At 38.3% G+C, this 22498-nt stretch overlaps 1 protein-coding gene across 1 annotated transcript in view; it reads left to right on the top strand.

Annotated features, from left to right (window-relative positions):
• CDK17 (cyclin dependent kinase 17) overlaps positions 1 to 22498 on the top strand; it is a 155633-nt gene that overhangs the window by 104589 nt on the left and 28546 nt on the right. Inside the window, exon 4 of the mRNA XM_024197960.2 lies at positions 1994 to 2127. Coding sequence (XP_024053728.1) covers positions 1994 to 2127 — 134 coding nt within the window. The remainder of the gene's footprint in view (positions 1 to 1993; positions 2128 to 22498) is intronic.

Below are 22498 nucleotides of genomic sequence, written 5' to 3'. Positions count from 1 at the left end.
GTGAACATACCATAGTAGCTTGGATTTTATTAGAATCCAACTTATTCATGCATTTCCATATCATTGCTAAATTCATCCCCAGGAGACAGTTCATCTTCATGTCAGTATCATGTTTTTTGTGAATCTCTGTGTTTCACTGAAGCACTTTAAGCCTAAATCCACATTCTATTTTGTGTGTGAATCAGCTACTCTTTTTATACCAATTTTCTATCCTGAAAAAGGAACTATAGCAGGGGTTCTCAAACTGGGGGTCAGGACCCCTCAGGGAGTCATGAGGTTATTACATGGAGGGTCATGAGCTGTCAACCTCTACCCCAAATCCCGCTTTGCCTCCAGCATTTATAATACTGTTAAATATATTAAAAAGTGTTTTTAATTCATAAGGGGCATCACACTCAGAGGCTTGCTATGTAAAAGGGGTCACCAGTAAAAAAAAAAGTTGAGAACCACTGAACTATAGAGTCTCCTGGTCTGAAGAAGAATTTGATCTTTTGAAAACTTCAGTCTTGGCAGGTTCTGGTCACTCACTCACAAATTCTTTTCTAGGATATGTTCTGGGACGCCTTTTATGATAACCTTTACTTCTCCCAGAGAAAGGCCAACTTTCCAGCACACTGATAGATGGAACATTCTCCCATCCTTTGTCTTCTATATTGTTGTAATAATTTAGAATGAAGATTAACAATATCTTCAAATATTTTGGGTTGAGATTGAACAGGGTTTGCCTGGCTTTTTGAGATAGCAGAATTTTACCTCTAAAATTAAACAATTTCTGGGGGCCCTCCAATTCTCTTTTGTACTCTGGGGAAAATCTGTTCTCAGGTTATCTTTTTGTGTGTTTTGTTCCTAGATTCAAAGAGGCTGCCTCTCTATCTTTTGAGACACATCCTTTATTGGATTGTTTGTTCCCTAGGATTCATTTGGGCACAGGCATTTTTACTATAGATCTTGGGAGGCAGTGGTGGGCTACTGGATCCTTTTCCAGGTTCAGTGTCCTGTTGGCCTTCAGAAGGAAGCTGCTGCTCTCCTGCCTCCCTAATCCCTCCCTCTTCTCTCTGTCAGTAAAGGCATCTTGAACTTCTTAGTTCTTTGCCCCATTTCCCTGCTGGAGCTGAGCATTTTTGGCCTGGGAGATATAGCCATTGGTTTATGTCTATTTTTTTAGTGATTTTTCTGTAGGGGCTTGAGAGACAAATATTTTATGCAGTTTACATAAAAATTGCACACATCATTAAAATAGGCAGCCCATTACATAAATCTTCCCTAAGTGAATCAATTTCAATTCCTCCCTCCCCACCCCCCAAGAAATACGTAATTACATCAAGTTCTCTGCAAAATCCATTTATTCATCCTAAATCTGTATTTAGGCACCTGAACAGAACTGGCCTGATCTTTTCAGAGGTTCTGAGCACCTGAAGTTCCCATGCTTGGCACTTCTGAAAATGAGGCCACCCGTTTTTGTTTTTTTTCCTCTCTCTTTAAATATGGATTTACATGCCTAATGTTAGGCACACAAATTTGAATATTTTTGCCTTAGGCATCACATTTTCTAACTAATGAGGTCTCCGATTTTTCTCTGAACTCTCAGGATTTCCCTAGAAAATGGAATTTTCCTGTTCCAAGGATAGCACAAAAAAGAGAAGTGAAACAAGCTCAAGAATTTGAGGACTCGAGGGTTATGGGGTGGGACTGGAACTATGTCTGTCTTTGTGTTTGGAACATGGATAGCACATGGTGGGTGCTACCACAGCTTAAATTAGAATAATAATGGAAAATTAATACACATTTATGTATGTATGCATGGTTTATTGGGAAAGTATTTTTAAGACTTTATCTTTTTATGCTATTTCTGAGCCATAAAAAGAGAATAGCAAGAATAGTATTGTGATAGTGAGCCTCTAGATCTGACAGGAAGCAGTACATAATAAAGGTTACAATGCTTCTCCATATGAGATTTGTTTAGAAAAATAATGATTGACTTTCTTTCATTTAGATATAGTACATGAAAATCTGAAAATGGGATCAGATGGTGAAAGTGACCAAGCTTCTGGAACATCATCTGATGAAGTCCAATCTCCTACAGGTGTTTGCCTCAGGAACCGGATACACAGACGGATCTCTATGGAGGTAATCAGTTTTCCCATAAGGACCCAGTAAATTAGAGCCATGGGAATTGTTTAAATTGCTTTATATAACTGCTTGTTTTCCTGCCAGTTCACTTTAAAGCAGATGTTTGTATTCAGCATATGAGGTTTTATGATAACAGTAGTCATGACATTAATTTTTCTTCCTGTTTGTCAGTCTTGGAACTTGAGTAGATATCCCTGACAATGTTTATAATCTGTTCAGTACAAAAAATTAAATACTGTTTTTTAAAAAGCATTTGATTTTTTTTAAAAAAAGCAGAGAATCCATTAGCTTACTCTCTTAGATACGAAATGCTAGACATTTAGTGTAGGATTGGTCTTTAAAGTGCTGGGAGATCACATGAGAAAGGCTTTGCAATAAGTACAGGCATTCTAGAAGGAATTGAGGTGTTGGGAAACAAATGAAGAAAATGTGACCATTAGATTCTGAGATATTCTCTTTATATGTTCAAGTAGACTACTTCATATATCACTATTCAGGCTCTTTCATATAATGCTGCTTTCTAATCCATGTGAAACTTCAGAAAGCAAACACAATAGGGATGTTCCTGACTGCGTCAGCCTTTTTCATTCTTCCTGTTTTTAGTGTACGGAACCTTACAGGACAGTAAACAAAAGGAGGAAAAAGTACTTTATGAATAACTGTGCACATAATTTCCTTTATTTATGAGACTCATTATGAATACTAACCACCCTTGCACTTGCTTTGTTGCCCTTTCCCCAGGCAAAAGATAAACAGAACTTTTCACTTTTTTTTTTTTAATAAGTGTAACAGCTTTGATTATAATAATACCATTTTAGCTGGAATATGTAAAGTTCTTTGATTGGTTTCATTATAAAAATCTATTCTTGGGGTTTTAAATCCCCATAATTTTTTTGAAGCATTATATAAAATGCAGGAGTTTGGAAAATATTTTTGGATTATCTATCACTGAGTTTGTGTGTCAAAAATAAGTACTGCAAGGCATTTTGTTGTTTGTATTATTCTTCAATTGCACTGATTAGTTCATTAATCATCACACACCCTTCATGGAGGGAGTTATTTTGTCTTAAACATCCTTAATGTATTTGTTGTTAGTGTTGTAACTTTATGAGCCAAGATTAGGCCCGACCCAAAGCCCATTGAAGTGAAACAATTAATTTAGGCCTGGTCTGTACTAAAAAATTAAGTTGGCTTAAGTACGTCGCTCATAGGTGTGAACCCCTCCTTGAACAGCGTAGTTTAACCAATCTGACTCCCAGTGTAAACAGCACTAGGGTGGTGGAAGAATTCTTCTGTCGACCTAGGTAATACCTCTGGGGGAGGTGGATTATCTGTGCTGACTAGTGAACCCCTCCTGTTGACATAGGTAGTGTCCACACTGAAGCGCTACATTGGTGCAGCTATGCCACTGTAGCATTTCAAGTGTGGACAAATCCTCAGAGGGCTTTGGATCAGATCCATTGTGCTTTGAGTTAAGCAGCACACAAAATAAAAACAGTAGTATAAGAATTTACATGTAGAAGACATTAGAGAGACAAGGTGGGTGAGGTAATATCTTTTATTGGACCAATTTCTGTTGGTCAGAGAGACAAGCTTGCTGACTGTTTCCCAGACCTGAAGAAGAGTTCTATGTAAGCTTGCGAGTTGGTCTCTCTCACCAACAGAAGTCGGTCCAATAAAAGATAATGCCTCACCCACCTTGTCTCTCTCATATCCTGGGACTGACACAGCTACAACCGCACTCATGTAAAAGACATGACATGCTGGGGAAATCTGGAGGAGGGAGAGATTTTGTTTAAGGTTTATTAATACTATTGTTCATTCTTTTATTTCCTGTTTTCTCCAAAATATTTTTAAATAGGAATTTCCCATATGTAGAGCTGCACTTCTGCTGAGTTTTCACAACATTCTTTTTGTGTTTTACCTCCTCTCCCCCTCCCCCGCAAACCTTTTAACCAAATAAACAGCCCTGTAATAGCTTTTAGCTTGTACAACTGTAATATTATACTGTCTTAGAAGCTTTGAAAATATTTTTTCCTTTCAGATTGTCAGTTCCATCTGACAAGCATTTGTTTCCTTATTTTTCTCCCAATTCCAAATACTTGTTTCTAATGCAGCTGAAATCAACATGATGTGGTTTATTTCTTTGTTGACTGGCACAATCAGAGAGGTCAGCATAGTTCAGGCAACTGTTTCTATGCATCCTGTGAACCAGGCTTTCCTCCTAAAATGTTACAGTAATGACATGGTGGTTTTTAAAGATAAGTTTTTTAGAGTGACCTTTTGTAACTATCTGCTAAAGAACAGCTGCTGAATTTTAACAATGATTTTAGCTCTGAATTTCCTTGATTTTTGTGAGTTAATGTCAGAAACTTATGTTTTAAGTGTGCTTGTTAAGTAGTGTTTGGAAGAGGGGAAGTTTTTTTACTCCATGTTTATGCAGTGCCTAGCAGAAGGGGAACCCTTTGGGCTGCTATAACAACTGTGGTACAAATTGAAATAAACACTCCCATGCAGGGAAACTTTCTGTTAAAAATTCCAGTGGTGCATTTTTTTGTTTGGTTTTGTTGTTGTTGCTATATGACTCTGACAGGCTTGTAATAAAGATTTGTAATTACAATACCAAATCTTGCTTGCCTTACTTGTGTGAGTATTTCCAGCGAAGGGCTCCTTCATGTCCATAAGCTGAACAGGATTTGACTTATGGAGTTTACTAAAATCGGTAGTATTAATTTGATTCAGTGCCAGGAGAAAGGGAAGAGAAGCTCTCAGTCTGTATTAGCAGTTATATTCATGTAGGTTGACCTGCATCTCTTTACTATGCCTGTAGGTAATAGCAAATTAAATTTTATGCATATTTGATAGTCTGTTTGATCTAGTCTATCGGAGACATTCAGCATAATTGAGATCTATTGCAAATTATATTCATATGGTCACACTATTGTTTACAGGAATATATTTAATAAAATATAAGCTGATATTTCTCTCCCCTCTGCTCTTTCTAATGAAATTTGAGGTTGGTATTCTCAAACTGAGCACACCTTTCTATTTTGTGCGGTTGATACACTGTGTAGTTGTAATATGGTACATAGTCTTTCATAAATATAACCTTGTTTGTTTCTGTGTATCAAATAGACAAAAGCAGTTCTAGTTTCTTAAAGTAACTGATCATTTAAGGCTGAGAATCTGGACTGTCAGGCAGGCTGGCCCTTTTATTTTTTGTTAAGGCTAGAATGTCAGCTCTTGTTTTTCAGACTTAACTGTGAATTTCCTCTAGTGTTTTGTAGTTGCACTATATATTTATATGCAAATTAGCAATCCATCATGAAAACAAAAGATATATTCTATGCATGTTTACTGGAAAACATGTGCAGTCCAATACTTAGTGCATATTAATAGTGAACATAGCTAACATTTGAGATGTTTTCCAGTTCCGATTATAAATGTTTGCATAAAATATATGTTAACAAATTTAATATTGCGGATTGCTGGAGATTGCATTGGCTGTGCTGTTAAGCAAGCGGACCACCCCACCACTGAAAGAGATAATTAACTGAATACAATAAGTTTTCCTGTAATCATAATAGGATCAGTATAAATATGCTGTGAATATGACAGCAATTAAAATTCAGTAACAAAAATTCACATCTCCCCCTTCATATTAGAATAGTCATTGATCTTGGGTTGAGTCATCACAGCTTGGGATCAGGTGATAAAATTGTTGCTCTAATTTAATTTAATTAAAACTAAAACCATCAATAAGGTTTTGACCCATTGGGAGGATAAGAGGGGCAGGCAGATTCTCTTGCCCAGGGTGATTGAAACACTGAGTTCAGATGTGCAAGGTTGACTTTTATTTTTATTGATTTCCATATGCAAAGATCTGCCTAGAAAGATACAAAAGGGCAGAATATACAGTGCAAATATAACCTGCAAATCCATGTAGAGTACTTTATTTTATTCAGCACCTCAAAGCAGATATGTTTATCTCTAAACTTGGAAAAAAATATATGACAACTCTTTGGTGAAAATGATAAAGCAATATAAAGTAAAGACAGAAATGTGAAGGAAAGGAATGCATATTATTATATTACTATCTTAGATCTGAGAGACCAGAATCTGGTCAAACAAAAGTTCACAGTGGCCACCCTCAAAATTAATATGTCTCCTGCCTCTAAAAGGGACAGGTCATATGCTAATAGGTTACCAAGGGAGGTTGTAGAATCCCCATCACTGGAGGTTTTTAAAAACAGGTTAGATAAACATCTGTCAGGGGATAGTATAGGTTTACTTGGTCCTGCCTCAGCGGGGTGGACTAGATGACCTCTCAAGGTCCCTTTCATCCATACATTTCTGTGATTCCCTTGAAAGCAAGCAACAAAGGGGTTACCATATTGCATCCAGATAATAGATGACCTTAGGCATTTTTGGTCCTGTGGCAGTCGAAGGACATTCTTCAATTAAGAATGACTTACTAACACCTCCCATTCAGATGAAATGCCTGTAAGCTGCATGGAAACTTTTAAAAAACACCATAACAGAGGCTCAAATTAAATGTATACCCCAAATATAAAAAAATAGAGGACCAAAAAAATGCTACTATGGCTTAACAATAGAGTAAGTGAGTTGGTTAGAAACAAGAAGGCATCCTTTAAAAATTGGAAGTCAGGTTCTACTGAGGAAGATAAAAAGGAGCATGAACCTTGGCAAGTCAAATGTAAAAATATAATTAGGCAGGCCAAAAAAAGAATTTGAAGAGCAACTACCAAAAGACACACAATTAACAGCAATATTTTTTAAAAGTACATCAGAATCAGGAAACCTGTCAAACAGTCAGTGGAGCCACTGAACAATTGAGGTGCTAAAGGAGCACTCAAGGAAGATAAGACTATTGCAGAGAACCTGCAAGAATTCTTTGGATCAGTCTTCACTGCAGAGGGTGTGAGGGAGAGTCCCACTCCTGAGCCATTCTTTTTAGTTGACATCTGAGAAACTGTCTCAGTTTGAGGTGTCAACAGAAGATGGTTTGGAACAAATTTATAAATTAAACAGTAATAGGTCACCATGACCAGATGGTATTCAGCCAAGAGTTCTGAAGGAATTCAAATAGGAAATTGCAGAACTACTAACTGTGGTATGTAACCTATTGCTTAAATCAGCCTCTGTACCAGATGACTGGAGGATAACTAATGTAATGCCTTTTTTAACAAAGGCTCCAGAGGTTATCATAGTAGTTACAGGCTTGTAATCCTAACTTCAGTACCAGGCAAATAGGTTGAAACGATAGTAAAGAACAGAATTATCAGACACATAGGTGAACATGATTTGTTGGGGAAGAATCAACATGCCTCACCAATCTATTAAAATGTTTTGAGGAGATCAGTAAACAAGTGGACAAGTGTGTTCCAGTGGATATAGTGAACTTTGACTTTCAGAAAGCCTTTGACAAAGCTTAAGAGCCTTTGGTGAGGGACCAAGTAAACAGTCATGGGATAAGAGGGGGTCCTCTTATGGATCGGTAACTGGTTAAAAGACAGAAAACAAAGGATAGACGTAAATGGTCAGTTTTCGGGGTCCCCACAGGATCTATACTGGGACCAGTGCAGTTCAGCATATTCATAAATGAGCTAGAAAAAGAGATAAACAGGGAAGTGACAAAGTTTGCAGGTGGTACAAAATTACTCAAGATAGTTAAGTCCAAAGCTGACCGCAGAGAGTTACAAAGGAATCTCACAAAACTGGATGACTGGACAACAAAATGGCAGATGAAATTCAACGCTGATTAAGTAATTCACAGTGAAAAACATAATCCCATCTGTACATACAAAATGATGGGGGTCTAAATTAGCTGTTACCACTCAAGAAAAAGATCTTGGAGTCATTGTGGATAGTTCTCTGAAAACATCAGCTCAGTATGCAGCAGCAATCAAAGAAGCTAACAGAATGTTAGGAGCCATTAGGAAAGGGAATAGATAGTAAGTCAGTAAATATCATAATGCCACTATATAAATCCAGGGTATGCCGACAGCTTGACTACTGTGTCTCGTTCTGGTCGCCCCAACTCAAAAAAGATATATTAGAATTGGAAAAGGTACAGAGAAGGGCAACAAAAATGATTAGGCGTATGGAACAGCTTCCGTATGGGGAAAGGTTAAGACTGGGATAATTCAGCTTGGAAAAGAGATGACTAGGGGATATACGATAGAGGTCTGTAAAATCATGAATGATATGGAGAAAGTGACATAACACAAGAACTAGGGGTCACCCAATGAAATTAATACGCAGCAGGTGTAAAACAAACCAAAAAGAAAATACTTCTTCACACAATGCAGTCAACCCGTGGAACTCATTGTCAGTTGATGTTGTGAAGGCCAGACGTATAACTGGATTCAAAAAAGAAATAGACTCATAGAGGCTAGGTCCATCAGTGGCTATTAGCCAAGATGGTCAGGGATGCAACCCCATGCTGTGGGTATCCCTAAGCCTCTGACTGCCATATGCTAACATACAAATGTTTTGAAGATGATGGCAGTCCTTCAGAGACCTGGTATCCCAAAGGTTAATATGGTTCAAAATGAAATGCAGGGCTCTGTGGTTTGCATAAATAAGCAGGGAAGCACTGTGCTCTGCCTCCTGTGTTGGGATATCCTGCAGGTGTCGAAATGGACTTTGTCTCACAAGGCATTCCAAGTTATTGTGTATCTGGCAGGGAAAGAGAATACAATCACTGACAGCAGAATTAATCCTTAATAGAGCCTCACGAGAATTCGCTGAGTCTGAGAACTGGTGGATCAGACCTTTTTCCAGTGGGAGACAGCACAGGTGGATTTCTCTGCCACATATGAAAATAATGCTATTCGTCTTTTGCTCACGGCACTAAAACATACCTTATTGGCAAGGGGAAGGTAAACTTCTGTATGCTTTCCTGCTATTCCCTCCATGTAGCAGAGGTACTTGCAGTGCTCACTAGGAGCATATGTTTAATGAACCTGTTAGCCCCATACTGGACTAGACAGATATGACTTTCAATGTATTGCTGACTACTAAAGTCTATTCCATTAGATAGAATTTAGCTTCGTATTGTCTCTTAAGACCAGGGCACATCAATCTGTTCCAAATTCTGAGTCTGCTCCCAACAGGATAGAAAATCTATAGGTATGGTATATTTGAACAGGTGGCTCTCAAAAGCCATCTACCAGAAGACTCTGTGATTCCAAGTGGAAAAACTTTGCAGTGTAGTGTAATCAAGCCTACTTTGAGACCCCTTTACTTGATTCTCAGAATCTGCTGATCTACTTGTTTCACCTGGCTGAGTCTAATGTAAGCACTAGCTATATTTGGCAGCTTCTTCAGCCTTTCATGAGCTAGTTGAAGGTAACCAATATTTATGCAGCCTTCTGCCATCAGGTTCAAGGGGGACTTGATACTTTTGAAACCCTTAATTTAAAAGCTCCCTGTGTCATAAGATATTAATGTGGCCCTGACAAAGTTGATGGAAACTCCTTTTAAACTATTTGGCTTATGAGCTTAAGTTCCTTAGATGAAACATCTTTTTCCTGGTGGCAATGACTTCAGCATGCAAAGTGACTCCTGGCCCTAGTGACCCATCTTTTACTAGATTTTTGCAAGGGTAAGTGTAATCTCATCCAAGATTCCTCTCCGAGATGATGTTGGAAATCCAATTTAAAGAGTCTGTCATCCTTTCAACATTTGTCACACCTACATTTCCATCACAGAGAGGTCCTTCTCCATATACTCAATGCCAAAAGGTCCTTGTGTTTCTGTTTGATGATTAGAGCCTGTAGGAAGATCACCAGTTTTTTTTTGTTTGTTTGTTTTGATGCCAACACTGTAGGCAAAATCATTACTATAAGGATCATTGCCTAAATGGGATGTCTTAAAAGCCTGTCACTTTGCTGTGACCTGACTGGCCCAAGACAAGGAAGCTATATGTAAGGCTCATTTGATTCAGGACAAAGTTGCAACCTCAGTCTTCCCTTTCAAACACAAATGTCTGTAAAGAAGCTTCATGATTATCTATCTACACAACCTACAAAATTAATATTTGGATGCATCCTGCAGGAGGGGATACTATTGTAGACTTGGTGCTCCAGAACTCAGAAGATCACTGAGGCCAGACTCTCCCATCCCCAGAAATTTTCTTCTATTTTGAGAAGTTCCATGTTTTCAGTTGGCCAATTTTTGCACAAGATTTTCCTTCTGTTTCTGCCATCTTGAATGTTGTGTTTGATATTGTATGCAGTGTTGTAGCCATGTTGGTTCCAGTATACTAGAAGGACAAAGTGGGTGAGGTTATATCTTTTATTGGACCAACTTCTGTTCATGAGAGAGCTTACACAGAACTCAGAGAAGAGCTCTGTGTTTAATATTGGACTAATAAACATTAACATTATAAAGGCATATATAGACAGAGATAAAGAGAGATATTTATATCTATACATAAAAACTTCACACTGTTGGAATTGGCCTTGTTATTGCTTCTTGTTTCAGTTTACTCTAATTTTTCTTTTGGGACATCTGTTGAGCTTCTTGTTCACCGAGAGTGAGAATCTTGCCTAGAAGAGAAGAAAGAGGTATTTACCTTCTAATTCTTTCAGGATTCTCACTTACCCACCCACCTCCCTTCAGTGTTTGGACCTTGCCTTTTTTGTGTTGTTTTATTTCTCTAAAATCTTGTTTTAATTTTTTCTCTGAAGCATGTTTTTATCTTATGCTGATCATCTTGCATTGTCTTTTCTTTTTGGGAACTTCACCTCCCACACAATCACAGGAACTGATTAGAATATTCAGAGTCAAGCGCTTAAACACAGCAAGGGATGGCACATCATGCCTGGATTGTTTTTTACCCTGCTACGACTGCCCTCCTAGAGTCAAAAACCTTAAGAACTTAGGAAGTTCAGCCTGATTCGTGATAAGGAGCTAATACCTGAATTTGAGAGAATCCTGCAATATAATTTAGTCAGAGAAACAGAACTACATTTTTTTTTTCATTTTCTTTTCTTTGCATTCATTTGCATGGAGTCTGAGCTCCATGAACTTACTAAACAACAAAATAATAAAAACCAGTCCACAGCATCCATCAAAAACTACTCTGGGCACAATTTATAGCAAAGGTTTAATGTAATTATGGATTTTTTAACCTTAAACTGACACTTGTAATTGAGTTTTATTGCCTACATTTGATCAGAGTTCTGGTATTTTTATATAGTGTACTATATAACTTTTTCTCTGATTAAAGGCTAGATCATTGAATTAATTGAGGGAGCTTGTACTTGTGGAATGCAGCTTCTGAATGACTATGATTGATGTAAGCAGTTCCAGTCATCATAATACCAGTTTGTTACACAGTGTAGCATATATCTATTAATCCAGTGGCTCTCAACCTTTTTTCTGGTGACCCCTTTCACATAGCAAGCTTCTGAGTGCGACCCCCCCTTATAAATTAAAAATACTTTTTTATATATTGAACACCTTATAAATGCTGGAGGCAAAGCGGGATTTGGGGTGGAAGTTGACAGCTCGCGACCCCCCATGTAATAACCTTGTGACCCCCTGAGGGCTCCTGACCCCCAGTTTGAGAACCCCTGTATTAATCCAAATCTATGAATTAAAAAGAAATGAAAGAATCTCTCTTCCCCGCAGAATGAATATGAAACAGTGAAATCCTTGCTGATCTTAAACACAAAAAAGAAGCTTACAAGAAGTGGAAGATTGGACAAATGACCAGGGAGGAGTATAAAAATATTGCTCAGGCATGCAGGAGTGAAATCAGGAAGGCCAAATCACACTTGAAGTTGCAGCTAGCAAGGGATGTTAAGAGTAACAAGAAGGGTTTCTACACGTATGTTAGGAACAAGAAGGTGGTCAGGGAAAGTGTGGGCCCCTTACTGAATGGGGGAGGCAAACTAGTGACAGAGGATGTGGAAAAAGCGAATGTACTCAATGCTTTTTTTTTTGCCTCTGTCTTCATGAACAAGGTCAACTCCCAGACTACTGCACTGGGCAGCACAGTATGGGGAGGAGGTGACCAGCCCTCTGTGGAGAGAGAAGTGGTTCAGGACTATTTAGAAAAGCTGGACGAGCACAAGTCCATGGGGCCAGATGCACTGCATACAAGGGTGCTAAAGGAGTTGACGGATGTGATTGCAGAGCCATTGGCTGTTATCTTTGAAAACTCATGTGATTGGGGGAGGTCCCAGATGACTGGAAAAAGGCTAATGTAGTGCCCATCTTTAGGATCCGGGGAACTACAGGCCAGTCAACCTCACCCCAGTCCCTGGAAAAATCATGGAGCAGGTCCTCAAGGAATCAATTTTGAAGCACTTAGAGGAGAGGAAAGTGATCAGGAACAGTCAGCATGGATTCCCCAAGGGCAAGTCATGCCTGACTAACCTAATTGCCTTCTATGACGAGATAACTGGCTCTGTGGATGAGGGGAAAGCAGTGGATGTGTTATATCTTGACTTTAGCAAAGCTTTTGATACAGTCTCCCACAGTATTCTTGCCAGCAAGTGAAAGAAGTATGGACTGGATGAATGGACTGTAAGGTGGATAGAAAGCTGGCTAGATCATCAGGCTCAATGGGTAGTGATCAATGGCTCCATGTCTAGCTGACAGCCGGTATCAAGTGGAGTGCCCCAAGGGTCGGTCCTGGGCCGGTTTTGTTCAATATCTTTGTTAATGATCTGGAGGATGGTGTGGATTGCACCCTCAGCAAATTCCCAGATGACACTAAACTGGGAGGAGTGGTAGATATGCTGGAGGGTAGGGATAGGATACAGAGGGATCTAGACAAATTAGAAGATTGGTCCAAAAGAAATCTGATGAGGTTCAACAAGGATGACAAGTGCAGTGTCCTGAATTTAGGACGGAAGAATCCCATGCACTGCTATAGACTAGGGACCGAGTGGCTAGGTAGCAGTTCTGCAGGAAAGGACCTAGGGGTTACAGTGGATGAGAAGCTGGATATGAGTCAACAGTGTGCCCTTGTTGCCAAGAAGGCTAGCGGCATTTTGGGCTGTATAAGTAGGAGCATTGCCAGCAGATCGAGGGACGTGATCATTCCCCTCTATTTGGCATTGGTGAAGCCTCATCTGGAGTACTGTGTCCAGTGTTGGGCCCCACACTACAAGAAGGGTGTGGAAAAATTGGAAAGAGTTCAGCGGAGGGCAACAAAAATTATTAGGGGGCTGGAGCACATGACTTATGAGGAGAGGCTGAGGGAACTGGGATTATTTAGTCTGCAGAAGAGAAGAAATGAGGGGGGATTTGATAGCTGCTTTCAACTACCTGAAAGGAGGTTCCAAAGAGGATGGATCTAGACTGTTCTCAGTGATACCAGATGACAGAACAAGGAGTAATTGTCTCAAGTTGCAGTGGGGGAGGTTTAGGTTGGATATTAGGAAAAACTTTTTCACTAGGAAGGTGGTGAAGCACTGAAATGAGTTACCTAGGGAGGTGGTGGAATCTCCTTCCTTAGTGGGATAGCTCAGTGGTTTGAACATTGGCCTGCTAAACCCAGGGTTCTGAGTTCAATCCTTGAGGGGGCCATTTAGGGAACTGGGGTAAAAATCTGTCTGGGGATTGGTCCTGCTTTGAGCCAGGGCCGGCTCCAGCATTTCTGCCGCCCCCGAATTGCCGCAGGTGCCGCCCCTCTCCCTTGGCTGCCCCAAGCACCTGCTTGTTAAGCTGGTGCCTGGAGCCGGCCCTGCTTTGAGCAGGGGGTTGGACTAGATGACCTCCTGAGGTCCCTTCCAACCCTGAGATTCTATGATTCTATAAAAGCATAGTTGATATTGGGTGGTTAAGCTGCACATAATTGGACTTAAAAATCTTATTATATATATTGCTAAGAAGAAACCATTAAAAATACATATTTTTGCCATTCATGTGAAATTTGTTCACAGACTTAATGGTGAATAGTTTTGACTTTGAGATTTTTAAATATTATATTTAGCTATTATTTGAGGGATATTGGAGTAGTTTTGTTTCAAGATTTTTCCCATGTCCAAGCAAGTAAAACCAAAAGTGTGTTTGCATTTTGAGTTTTGTTTGATTATACTAAAGTGGCCACAGTTACTTGAGATGTTGAAGGTACCTCCTTAAATTCTTTGCAGCGAGGCCTTTGCTTAATTGACTTTTGCTAGTATATATTCTAACAGGAAAGTCTGATTCTGGTGTTATAATAGAAATTAAAACTTTTGGTTCTTAATACTACAGTAGAACCTCAGAGTTACAAACACCTGGGGAATGGAGTTTGTTCCTAATTCTGAAATGTTCATAACTCTGAACAAAATGTTATGGTTGTTCTTTCAAAAGCTTAATGTTAAACATTGATTTAATACAGCTTTGAAACTTTACTATGCAGAAGAAAAATGCTGCTTTTAACCATCTTCATTTAAACGAAACAAGCACAGAAACAATGTCCTTACCTTGTCAAATCTTTTTTTAAGTAGTTTACATTTAACACAGAATTGTACTGTATTTGCTTTTTTTTTTTTTTGTCTCTGCTGCTGCCTGATTGCGTACTTCCAGTTCCAAAATGAAGCGTGTGGTTGACCAATCAGTTCGTAACTCTGTTGTTTGTAACTCTGAGGTTCTACTGTATCAGTACTTCCTGAGAATAGTTTGACAGTCTTCTCCTAAGATCCTCACATCCTGAAGCCAACAAAAAAACCAACCCAGTATATATTGGTTTATATATTTGCGGGGAGTGACAGTTTTTATGTTCAGTGGGTCGTTCTTAATCAATTAAATTTTCTAAGGAATGGTGTGAACTGTGAGGCTGGGTGACAAAAGGTCTGAAAAATTGGTTCACTAAGCATATAAGTGAAAATCGGAAGTCATAATTTAATTAAAGCATTCAACATGTCTGAGTCTTTAGGACCTAATTCACAAAAGCATCCTTATTCAGGAAGGGCACCTCAGCACATGCTTAAAGTTACTACTTTCTTTAATTGGGGTCATAGTTTGTTAGGCCTGGTCCCCACTAAGCCCCCACTTCGGACTAAGGTACGCAAATTCAGCTACGTTAATAACGTAGCTGAATTCGAAGTACCTTAGTCCGAACTTACCGCGGGTCCAGACGCAGCAGGCAGGCTCCCCCATCGATGCCGCGTACTCCTCTCGCCGAGCTGGAGTACCGGCGTCGACGGCGAGCACTTCCGGGATCGATTTATCGCGTCTAAACCAGACGCGATAAATCGATCCCAGAACATCGATTGCCTGCTGCCGGACCCTCCGGTAAGTGTAGACGTACCCTTAGGCTGGTTGGAGAATCATCCATACGGACCTGAATTGATTTGCATGGTGATGATGATAATTTGTAGATGTTTTTTAAATTTTCTAGTGAGATTAATTCAGAAATTACATAACCGTCTAAGAAAATAACCCAAATATGTGAGGTCCACGACCACATATTTGAATTATTTAATAATTACTGTGTTAAAAAAGAAGTGGGCTTCAGAATATAACTTTCATGTATTTTATTTCATTTAACAGAACATTCAGTAGTTGCATTTAATTTAGCTGGTGCTATCAGCAAAGTGAAGTCATATATCAGATCTAAAACAATCAGTTGTAAATCATTCTGTGTAGGAGAAAAATTCATTTCCTATATGATGGAAGTGTTAGTCACTACCTTTAGTTGGGAGTGTGCCTGACCTGGGAGGATATTGTAGTGAGCCAATGCAGTGTGATTCATGTTTCACCATTTCCTGAAGCCTATGGTTAGATAAGCATTGTATAGTTACTCATTAGATGCTTTTATTTATTTGGCTTTTTCAAAAATTAGAAAATACTACTCTCTTGTGGATTTATTCATCATTCTGGTGGGGACGTATTATCTGGATGTTAGCTAGTGTCAGATCACTCTTAATGAGTGTCATATTTTCATTGCCTTCCTCTATCCCAGTGACAGATATTTGTTGTGCTTTGAAATTATTATTTGTATTACAATAGTGCATAGAAGCCAGGGGCTAATTGTGCTAGGAACTGTATAATGTAATAGAGACTAAATGGATGGATGGATAGATTTTTAAAAAAAAACCTTGCAGTTGGTCACAGTAAAAAGATTGGGCATTACCAAAATATAAACATATACCAATAAGATAACAACTTGCATAGACAACCCTCCCAAGATATTAAACCAATCAACTAAAATGCCTATTTAACAAGGGTTTTTTTTTTATAAAAAACAAAAACACACACAAAAAACCTTTGAAGATTGCACATTGTCTGGAATGAATGGTTTTTTTGTATGTGTAGATTTTGGTTTCTCATTTCAAGGCTGCAAAATTTACTAAGTCTAGAGCACTATAACTAAACAATAAAAAATATTTGTAAATCTGTTCTCTGTGGTAGTCTTTTCTGCTAACTTTTGCCTCTAGCAAATTTATTATATGTCAGGTTTCTTTAGATAATCCATTTGGCTGTAAGTGTGCCAACTCTGTCATGTTACAAAAATGTAGTGAAATTTGATGAGGCAGCCTTCAAAAACAACTTAATACCGTATAGGATCATAGCAAAGAATAGAAATACGGTATATGTGTGCATAAGTATGATATAGGCTTCTACATTCGTGTCTCGTCTCTCATTTGTACAAACAACTATTTTTCATTTGTTATTTTGCTTCCAGTCTGCATAACATTAAATAGCATATGGTATATTATGTCCGTTTTTTATTTGTAAATTGTTCTGGGTGTGTGTAAATGTATGTAATAGATATAACCAGGCTTTTAGGATCAGCTTGTTATTAAGTTGAACTGTGTAGAGTAGACAAATTATTATGTGGTTTGTTTAATCTCATTAAGTGTTCTTCAGTGAACAAAAGCATTACTGAGCAGCTTGTGGCTGCAGCTGACATGTTGTCTTGCTGATACTAGCTATAACTAGTGAGATGGCTGATTCAGGCTGATACTTACGCCCGCAAGAGAACAAATCATTTTCGTTTGACCTGTTGTTGATTACTTGGGCAATCATACTGACATCTATGGACTTGAAAGTACAATTCTTTTTCTTGGTGGTGATGGTAAAAAACCTCAATGATCAAATCCCAAAGTTCATCCTGAAATGTGAACATGGCATTTCATCTATTTGCTTGGTCTGCCAACATGCACTACAATGGTCTGGAAAATAAGTGCCTTATCTGTTTGATTACTGTATGTAGCCTAGAACCCCAAACAGTAAGAATTGGGACTCTAAAGAAATTACCAATCAAAGGCAACATAAATCTCTTTGATGTCTGAGACTAGATAGTTTTGGTTAGTTAGGCATTTTCTTCCATTAACTTCTTCCCTATAATTTGGTCCTGCCGTGCTGCTTTTATTTTCACCTCCTGTTACCTATATGACAGGAAGAATCTTGAGCATTGTTACTTTAAAACTCCAGTTGTGAGCACACCCATGGGAGGCACAAATGAAAGGAACAGTGCTGAAGAAATACTGTGTCATTCTAGTAATTGAGAAATTGACAGCATTTGCAGCCCAGTGTCTCTCAGAGAAGATTATTCATTATTGCCTTCTACCGCCAGTCTAACAGCAAGCAAAAATTTGCAAGCTGGCACATTGGTGGAAGACAAAAATGAAAGTAGGCTGGCTTTTCGTTTCTCCCCCTTCCTACTTGAGATGCAGCATGTGACATAGTGGGAGTTGGAATCTGGAATTCTGCAACCATGTGGCTCTGTGGTTTCCTTTGTCATTTTGTTAATAATATGTAATATTTCTGATCATCAATAATGTCTTCTGCATTGTATAAAACAGAGAAAAACACTGTCCCCATTCTAAAACAAAGTACACAGGGTGATCAGAAGATACTTTAACATAACAGTGCATCTTTTAAAAATTAAATATTTTACACTTATAGCATATTCTAATCTATAGATTTTAAAGCAGTCCAAGTAGCTCTGTAAGCTTTAGTATTTCTTTTTTTACAGATGGGATAATTGAAGCCCATGACAAGTCTTGCTTAAGGCTACATGGTGAATTGGCATAAATCAGAAATATAACCCAACTCTTCTAACTGCCAACCCCATGCTTAAAAACAGTTTAGCACTGCATCTTTGGTAGATTAAAGTCGTTAGACTTTATGGAAGTGTGTACATTTGTGGCAGGATTTCAATGACAGGCAGGAAGCCTGATCCATTAGGTGAAAGGGAGAGATTTCCCAGCATAAAGTGCAACATAAAAGAAGGCTCACAGATCCAATTACGAGGATAGTTGGGAAATTTGTGCTGAGCAGGGACGGGGGAATGGAGATGAAAGAAGCAGTGAGGAAAGGAGTCGAATTGTATAGAGCTGAATGTGAGAAGTAAAAGTTTGAGTTTGAGAAGGAAGGCAAGAGAGTGCCACTGGTGACGAGACTCTTGAGAAGGGAGTGTCCTGATTGAATGTCCTATGAGGAAGTTGTACAGTATGCAGTGTTGTTGTAGCTGTGTTTGTCCGAGGATATTAGAGAGAAAAGGTGGGAGGCAATCTCTTTTATTGGACCAGTTTCTGTAGGTTAGAGAGACAAGTGTTCAAGCTTACACAGAGCTTCTTTGAAGAGCTCTGAGTAAACTCAAAAGCTTCTCTCTCTGTGAACAGCAGAAGCTGGTCCAATAAAAGATTATTACCTCATCCTTTGTCTCTCTAATATGAGGAAGTTGATATTCAGAGTAGCAGTTTGGAGTGACTGAAGAGAACACAAGATGGGAAAGCCAGAGAGGCCAGGTTTTTTCTTTCTTTTTTCTAACTTGTTTGAAACTACAGGAGCTGTCATTTTTTATATTGCCTAACTAGAATGCTGCACTTAAATCATCACTGCAGATATACCAAGTAGGATCAAAAACAAGTTTTTCAGCTTCATACACCCCGAAGCAAGGTATTCTGGAATAACCAGGGCAGATGTATAAATCTACAGCAACTTGTGAGTTCAACATTATTGAAAGGCAGATCAGAGAAATAGCTTGGTATGAGGAACTCAAGTATTCAGGAGTTTTTATTCCAGACTAGGTACAGCTGGGATAAATGTAATTTTGGTGCCCTACCAAATATTAAAAGTGGTCTGTCACAGTTCAGGGCAACCACACCTGTATTTCCCCTAACAGGGAACACACTTTCAGGCGTCCAGCTCCTCAGCTGTTGCCTCTCCTGGGTGGAGATGCACATCTCTTTCCCTTCTGACTGGAGTATTTCTGGGCTGCACAGTTCTCTGCTTATACTGTGTTGTCTCCAGCAGAGACAGCCTGCCCAAGCAGAACCTGCTTATTGTCTCTTTAGAGATGGTTAACAAACGTAAATGCTACAGTTATAAGGTACCACACAGCACTTCCTTTGCAAGCCTACTTTATTTCTAAAGTAAAAAGCATCAGAGAAAACATATTAAAAACAATAAAAGAAACTACCCATCCTAATAAACTTAATAGAGTTAACCCCCTACCCTAACATGGATTCTGGCAGGAGCAGTCCTTCAAACCCCAGCCCCAGGGGGATTCCCTGTGGCTACAAGTTCATCACAGCTTCAGCACCCCCACGACATGTTTAGTCCACCCTTTATAGAGTTCAGGGCGGTTTGATCTGGAGTTTCCAGGAGCAGGTAATTAGTAGACAATGGGTATCCTTCCCAGGGTATAGCTTGACAAGGGAAGTGGTCACTTGCATTCCTCAGGTACTTCTGGGAAATCCACTTCACGGGTATTGTTCCAAAAAGGCCTTTGAAGTTCCTAATACCTTCCAGCGATTGCTTTAGTCAGTTTCCTAGAGAAGGTACATATCTACAATTCCATAATAACACATACACAACTGCATTTTTAATACAATACACTCCAAAGATGTTAAACTTCATTCAATAAAGTTTAACTTAATTCAGTAAAGTTCATTCTAGGTATTGCAGGATATTGTCGGTCTGTCACAATCTACACTTAATTATTGTTACGATACTATTCCATTGTTAAAGCATGATTGAGAATACGCACAATGCATGAGGAGAGGAAATGCAAGATAAGCAGAGGGAGGAGGGGAAAGCGCTCCTTCATATTGTTACCTTTAGTGAAACAACTGGCATGTAGCATGTTTTGGAGATAAATTCAAAGAAGAATGCATAAAACAGAATACTCTGTTGCTCATGGGTGCATAAATACATGCTCTGGTTCGCCAGTATATTACCATCCAGCAAACTTAAGTGACACATCTTTTGAGAATCACTCAGATTTTTCTTTTAAAGTACAGTCAATCTGTAGTGAACACATTTTCTTCTCTTTTTGTCCATGATCAGCGATTGCTTCTGAATTTATTATTTGTAAGAATAGCCTCATAATTTTAAAATGTTCCTCAGCCTGATCATTTAAAACAAAATTAGACTAAGCACTACTTGTCTGTAATAATACCATCAGTGGGACTCATCTTGACACCAGACCAGGCTACATAGATTTGTTTGAGTGCTGCAAGAAAATAGAATTAAACTGAATTTTAAAAAAGGTCAAAAAGTAATTTAACTTTTTAATGTGAGCTGTTAAGGCATACAGGGCTGGAAACTGAGAAGAATTGCTGAAACACCGCAACAAGAACATAATTCAGTATTTCTTTATATCAAAAATCCATTGACAAATATAGCAGATCTATTCTTAACAGCTGACCTGTTTCAAAACCAAACTTACTGGCCAGTATGACTTGTTCAGTGATAAAATATCCCTAGGGATAGTTATGGAAGAATCATAATTGAAAAACTATCATCTTCAAGCAATAATATCTGGCATACAAATTGAAGTTAGTTAAAGGTGACGTGCAAGGAAAATGCCATTACATTAACCTCCTAAGGTGAAGATTTTTCATTTTATATATAGCATTCATAATCTACATCTTGTCTCTGAAGTCTAAAATTTTGAATACCGGGTGTCTGGGAGTTAGGAATTAATTGAGAATATTTCTGTGCTCGCTGTGTAGATGGAGTCATCTATTACCATCTTTTAAAATACTCTAAGATCAGATGAATCTTGCTTTAAAAATAAATAAATACATACATAAATTCATTTATCCATCCTGGGATAGGATGTCAAATTCTGGTTGCCTTACCTTTGAAATTATAGCAAAAGTTCAAAAGCTGAAGAGAGAGGATGTGAAATAGGTTACAGAGAGAGTGGAACTTGTATGATGGGAGATGACTAAAACTGTTTTAACATTGTGTAATGGAGTTAAGTTTAAGGAACATAATTAAGGTACTCAGAATTATAAAGAACATAGGGAAAATCAGTCCCCCTGTCATTAACAAAAGAAGGGGGCAGTTAAAATTTAAAAGGTAGAGCAAATATTAAGGCAGTGATTATTTAGCATCCACTAGATAGCTATTGATCTTTCCATACAATATTTAAAACTTGCGAAAGATATATATATATATATATATATATATATATATCTTTCATATATATATATATAATATTGCTTTTGGAAGTTTAACATATTGAGTAGGAATTTGCTTTTATTTACTATTGGACAATTTCACATATAAACATCAAAATAATGTATTCTTAACAGATAATAGTGATTGTAAAACAGAAGAAAATAAAAGTGTTTTCATTCTCCCTCGCCTTAGAATTGTTTGCTTACATATTGGATACATATTTCATTACACAAAATCCATGTACAGATAAAAAGCCACAGTCCAAAATTAAAAAAAAAAAAAAGTATATTTTTGGTCACTTTTGTGTTTTCTTTTAGAAAAATTTGCTGTTTAGGGACTTAGGTGTATAAGGGAGGTGGTTTTTTTGTTTGTATTGGTATTTTTCTGTCTGAGTCAGTCGTTAGCCTTCACATGAGTACTTACTTACAAACCCATACTACCTGTATTATGTATTGTTGGCACACTGTACACCAGTTTAAAGTTCACAGTTCAATAAAGTTCATTGAGACTAAGAGTCTCGTAGCTCCTGGTTTTAAAAAAAGCGGGGGGGGAGTAGGAGAGCAATTTTTTAAAAGTTCTCTGCAGGTGTGTTCTTGTAACTACTGTACTGAAATATTTTGTTTCCTGTTCTTAAATAGTCTCCAGAAGTAGTTGTTAACCTTTTTAGGTCCTCTGACCCAAAATTTAGTCAAATAATCATCCCACAATCCTTGCCATCTGCAAAATACTGTAAGATTTGTGCCCTAGTAAAAAAACTATCCATTTTTAGTGGGTGCTGGGGCTTGTGATGTGAGCGGTGTGACGTTTTCTGAACAAATAGTTAATTTGCTGAAAAATGCAATTTCAGTGGACCTGAAACTATTCATAAATTTGACACGAATTCACTGAATAGTTTCAGTGCAAAAAACAAACAAACAAAAAAACCCTTCTTTCAGTCTAGATCACAAGCGGACTTTGGTGGCATTCACAAAATGGG

Source organism: Terrapene carolina, unplaced genomic scaffold (assembly GCF_002925995.2).
Source record: "Terrapene carolina triunguis isolate 2854851 unplaced genomic scaffold, T_m_triunguis-2.0 Scaffold68, whole genome shotgun sequence".
Taxonomy (NCBI): domain Eukaryota; kingdom Metazoa; phylum Chordata; order Testudines; family Emydidae; genus Terrapene; species Terrapene triunguis.
This window is presented reverse-complemented; position numbering and strand designations above follow the sequence as displayed.